The sequence below is a fragment of the Triticum aestivum genome, chromosome 2A (genome assembly GCF_018294505.1).
Source record: "Triticum aestivum cultivar Chinese Spring chromosome 2A, IWGSC CS RefSeq v2.1, whole genome shotgun sequence".
Taxonomy (NCBI): domain Eukaryota; kingdom Viridiplantae; phylum Streptophyta; class Magnoliopsida; order Poales; family Poaceae; genus Triticum; species Triticum aestivum.
Window position 1 is genome coordinate 169,312,863 of NC_057797.1, and position 4,798 is coordinate 169,317,660.

The 4,798-nt window shown below is 49.6% G+C and overlaps 1 protein-coding gene across 1 annotated transcript; it reads right to left on the reverse strand.

Annotated features, from left to right (window-relative positions):
• Positions 1-222: 222 nt before the first annotated feature.
• LOC123185077 (uncharacterized) lies at positions 223-1,811 on the reverse strand. Its single transcript, XM_044597083.1, has 4 exons — positions 1,609-1,811; positions 1,150-1,202; positions 630-1,034; positions 223-530 (listed from the first exon to the last, which is right to left on the reverse strand). The coding sequence occupies exons 1-4, from the start codon at positions 1,772-1,774 to the stop codon at positions 513-515; spliced, it is 642 nt and encodes a 213-aa protein (XP_044453018.1). The 5' UTR covers positions 1,775-1,811; the 3' UTR covers positions 223-512.
• Positions 1,812-4,798: the final 2,987 nt, after the last annotated feature.

Here is a 4,798-nt window from a genome sequence, read left to right on the forward strand (position 1 = left end):
TGGGAATCTGATAAGAATAGAGACTAACTAAGAAACAAATCGATGATTAACTTAACTGAATCTAAATCCTATTTTTAACCAAGCTTCAGGAACACTATAGCAGTCAATGTGAAATTTCTTTGACTAGATATAGCAGAACCGAAAGGAGAAGATCACATTCCCATTAACAAGAACCAAGGATCCACCAGTGACCACCTGGGCTTGCAACGCAAACACGCAAGGAAAGAAATCAGACCCCAATCAAGAATTTTTTCATGAAACATTCCCTAAAGAAATAGTTTATCACGAAACATCCCAGGTACTGACATAGATAAATCCTATCCCGCAAATGAAGCCAAATCCTTGCCGAGTTCACACAGTAGATAGAGAACCTTGGTAACCAACAACATACTCATAACACATCCAACACTAGACAGATAATAGCAACACAGTAAACTGCCATAGGCAGGGGCAAGTCAGACCCTTCTTCAGGTCGCCACTATTGAGGTTCCAAGATGCTCAATCATCCGCAGCTAAGCAAAGACGGGGCGCTGCCAAAACAGACGATGGACAGGTTAAAGCCTTGCACCAAACAACAATGCCCAAACTCTAGGAGATCAAACGAACTAGGAGCACAAGAACTGAATTACCTGCCGCATGTTGTAGACGGTCATGGCGAGGCTCACAACACTCGCGACCCCGGCGATGAGCAGGCCCGAGTACCCCGGCTCCGCTGCATACCCGTCGTTCATGGAGGCGTAGACCAGGTAGTAGAGGACCCCGAACAGCCACACGGAGAGGGCCATGATCCAGTGGTTCACGGGAGGCGGAAGCGGCGACGGGGCGGCCTTCTCCGACAGCGCGTTGGCGAGCAGCGCCTGCAGCATGAGGGTGACGAACGTGAAGAAGAAGCAGGCGGCCAGGGCTTCCACGGCCGGGGTGTAGCGGAGGAACTCGGCGTGCTGCGGATACCGAAACCGAAACAAGGACATCCAGATCATCATGAAAAGCACCATGTACAGCACGTAGAGCGTCTGCACGTCGATCTTGGGCAGCTGCAAGGAAACAAAGAAAAGCACACACGAAGACTCAGAGATATATCGAATCGAACGCAAGAAGGAGGTTACAGATGAGACGAGAGGATGGAATTGGATTGGGCGTTTTGCTTACCCTGGCATGCTCCCCCTCTTCCTTCTTTGCTCCTGCAGCGCCCAAGTTGCGGCCTTCAAAGTTCAGACAACGCAACAGGTGAGTTAAAATCTTGGCAGCAAATAGCAGAGCAAAGAAACAAGTAGATCAAATCTTGGTAAAATGATAAGGAGAAAGCAGAGCAAGATCACCAAGGTGAGACTTTTTTCGAAAAGGAAAAAAATCAAGGTGAGACGTGCCATTAGTGACTAGTTGAACAAATAACGCCAGGAAAACTATTTGAAACGCTACCCAGAGCCAAAATATCTCAAAAAAGAAAAGACAATGTTGCTCCGCCAAGAGGAAGACGGAGAGAAAGAAATACAGAAATGCAAGAACTTGATCCGGAAATAAAAAATCTCAGGCACAAATTTTCACCAAAACAGTATGCACAGCAAACTACCAACCAACAGGAAAGCAACTAATTAAGGGGATGCATACCAGGCATCTCACTAGCCCTAGTCTTTTCCCTGACCACGGGGAGCTTTGGAGATAGATACTGATGGAGCTCTATGGAAGAACCGCCATGCCGTCTGGTTATATGCAGCGTACAGGTGAGGATGAGGAGGACTGGAGGAGGTACACGGTCGTGGCTTGGTCTCCGCATCGGTAAGGCTGGTACAAGATTTTCAGCCGGGGGGCAGCAGCAGCAGACAGTGCTTTCCCAGATTTCAGTTTTAGAGATCGTACTTGCAGTTGCCACCTTTTTCTTTTCTTTTCTCGTTTCTTGGACTGACTAGCTCCAAATGGCTAGCTTTCTCGTTTCTTTTCTCTGCTTTCTTTACGGCACGGTAAAATCGACGGCTGATTTTGCCTTTCTAAGCCTCGCATAGATGAATGGTGGTAGTCCAAATGGGACCGTCGGTCCTACTTTAACGTAGGACGAAACGACACACTGATTTGAATTAGTTTGAATTGAACAGACGATAGAACGAAAGAGCATATCGTTGCCCATGGCGGGAAGGGAACCTCCTGGGGAACGCAAAGGCTTCAGTATATGGGGGTGCAAAATCTTGGTTGAAATATGACCCGTCCCGGAGGTCCTACACGTACATGCTATTGCCAAATGAACCTATTTTTCTTGATCACTGTCCTATTTGGTAGATGCTTCTGAGATTGAAATAAGCATCATGCTTAATAAAAAACCCGTTTATTTTACTAAGTATCTCTCCAAATATCAACCTTCAAATCCGTGCCCTCAAACGCCCGCGAATGCACTCGGGCGTGTCCGTGAACACTGACCGGGACTCCTCAATTCCTATTGTCCAAATCTGTGTATCTCATATCTGGTACCCTATATCCATACTAAAGCATGCAACATAGATCTAAACAACGTAGATCATCAAACAAACATAGAATCGGACATAAAAATGCACATTCCGATCATCAAAAGATCAACAACAATGTCCAAAAGATAGCCAAAGTTCACTTAATTAACATAGACGTCGCACAAGTTTAAACTAGATTACTAAAAACTTGAAATTAAAGACAGAGACGGCGGAGCTTCACCACTCCTTGCCGGCCCTTTGCCTTTCGGTCGACGACGTAGCTGTAGGCGTCGGCGGCTGATGGAGGATCGTCCGAGTCGTCGAACGAGGAGCCGTGGGTTTAGTCGTCGTCGGAGGTGTCGGAGAGGATGATGAGCCCTTTCAACCGCTAGACGACCATGTCCTGCTGCCGCTTGAGCTTCACGAGCCGAGCTGCCTCTGCCGCCTTGCGCTCGGACTGCTCAATGACAATCCGGAGCGCCTTGGTGTTCTTCTAACGGAGCCATCGCGCGTCCGTCTCCGCGGTCGTTAGGGACCGGTGGTAGACCCAATCGAGGAGCCGCGCGTCCTCGTCAGGCTCCGCGTGCATCCCGCGACGACGTCGCACAAACTACTCCGTCTGCACCCCGCGACGACGGCACATGGACTCCTCCGCTCCTCTCCCTTTCCCGCTGCCTCTCACGGCGGGCGGCGCGCGCCTCTGCTTCCGGCGTGCGCGTCCGGGCCGACAGGGCGGGCACAAGCACCCACTATTGCCCATGTAGGGGAGCACCGGCCGGCGTGGGCAGGGGACGACGTATGGGAGGCGCGTATTGAGCAGGCCTATCGGAGCCGCGCATGGGCCAGGAGGGGCCAGCGCCAGTGGGGGAGCTGCATCTGCGGCAACGCTGCAGATCCGGGCTGTCCCCGGTCACAGCCTTGGATCGCTCCAAGGCAATGCGGAGGGCCAGCTCAAAGTTGGGATCCAGCTCGAAGTTGGACCGACTACCGTAGCACAACATTGCGCCGGATGCGATCGGAATCGATGCGGGTAGTGGAGAGGACAAAGCGAGAGAGGAGAGTGTGAGTGAGCTAGGGTTGGAGCGATGAGCCGAATGTTTTTCTTTTTGTAGGCCGACCGTGGGGTCGGTGGTGGGTCGAGTTTGTTAGGCGGACGCGCCCGGGCGTGCCCTGGCCGTCCCATATCCGCCCCATATTTGGGCTGGATATGAGGAGAGCCGGTCAGCCCGGTCATTTGAGGACGATTCGAGGTGCCCAACTGGATTGTTTTTTGTGACCAGTCAGCCCACCCAGACGTTTGAGACGGATTTGGGGCGTTGTGTTGTAGATGCTCTTGCAATACTTTGCTCTGCTTAAAAAGAATTGAAAAATCGAGGATAATCATTCAGAGACCAGGAGGTACAAACTCAACATTTTCACGAGAGAAATAATTAGACAAAACTACGTATAGAAAGAGGAAATTGCAATGTGAGTCAATGTTGTTCCACATGTACACTTTAGTCCAACAAGTACTAAATTGATCATGTGGCTGCATTGAACTAAAGTGTGCCCCACACACACACCGACGGATAGCGAAGTCATAGAAGACCAAAGCTATAAGTCAGAGGATGAAGAGAAACAATAAAGTCCCAAAGTAGCAAGGACAACGATTGTCGATATACAATCGTGATCATCGTCACCAACATCTCTTGACATCATAGGACTCCGATAAAGGATCTACAAAAACAACGCCTCTAGGGAGGGAATGCCATGTAAGCATCATCAACACCAAATCCAACCACCGAAGATTGGATAAAGGATTTTTACCCTGAAAATCATGTCTCGGCAAACTCCAAGATATGCCTTCATCAAGGTAATGATGCAAAGAACACCACAACATTACTAGGTTTAACCAGTTAGGCTCAGACCTAGGGTTTTCATCCCAAAGCTTGAGACCCGATACTTGAGAAGCACCATCAAGTCAGGAGTAATAGGAGTCATCCACTTGCCATGATCCTAGTAGTTGCATACGCGCATGGTCCCTGTCGGAGACGATTCCGACATATCCCTCACAGGGGTGCCTAGAGAGGTGAATAGGCTGGATGGTAACAGGAGGCGAGTCTTTATCCAAGTTCGGGACCTCATGATCGAGGTCATACCCTACTACTACTCGTGTACTTTGCGATAGGGGTGCACAAAGTATAGGTAAACTACGAGGGGATTGTGTATGATCTACCTACTAGCTCGGACCCCGGCTTATATAGCATATTAGGGCCCTAGGATTATAGATCCTAGTCGTCTATGTCAGTGGAGGTAGAGTCCTCCACGACTCCGGTACCTTCGGCTTGTATTGCAAGTCTTTCAGAGTCTTTGTACAACGCGTC

Bases quoted from the DNA above. Each gene is read 5' to 3' on its own strand.
- LOC123185077 (XM_044597083.1), bottom strand. From the start codon at position 1,774: ATGCGGAGACCAAGCCACGACCGTGTACCTCCTCCAGTCCTCCTCATC. The intron at 1,203-1,608 runs GTATGCATCCCC...TGAACTTTGAAG, and splicing joins TAGGGCTAGTGAGATGCCTG to GCCGCAACTTGGGCGCTGCA. The intron at 1,035-1,149 runs GTAAGCAAAACG...GTTTCCTTGCAG, and splicing joins AAGAGGGGGAGCATGCCAGG to CTGCCCAAGATCGACGTGCA.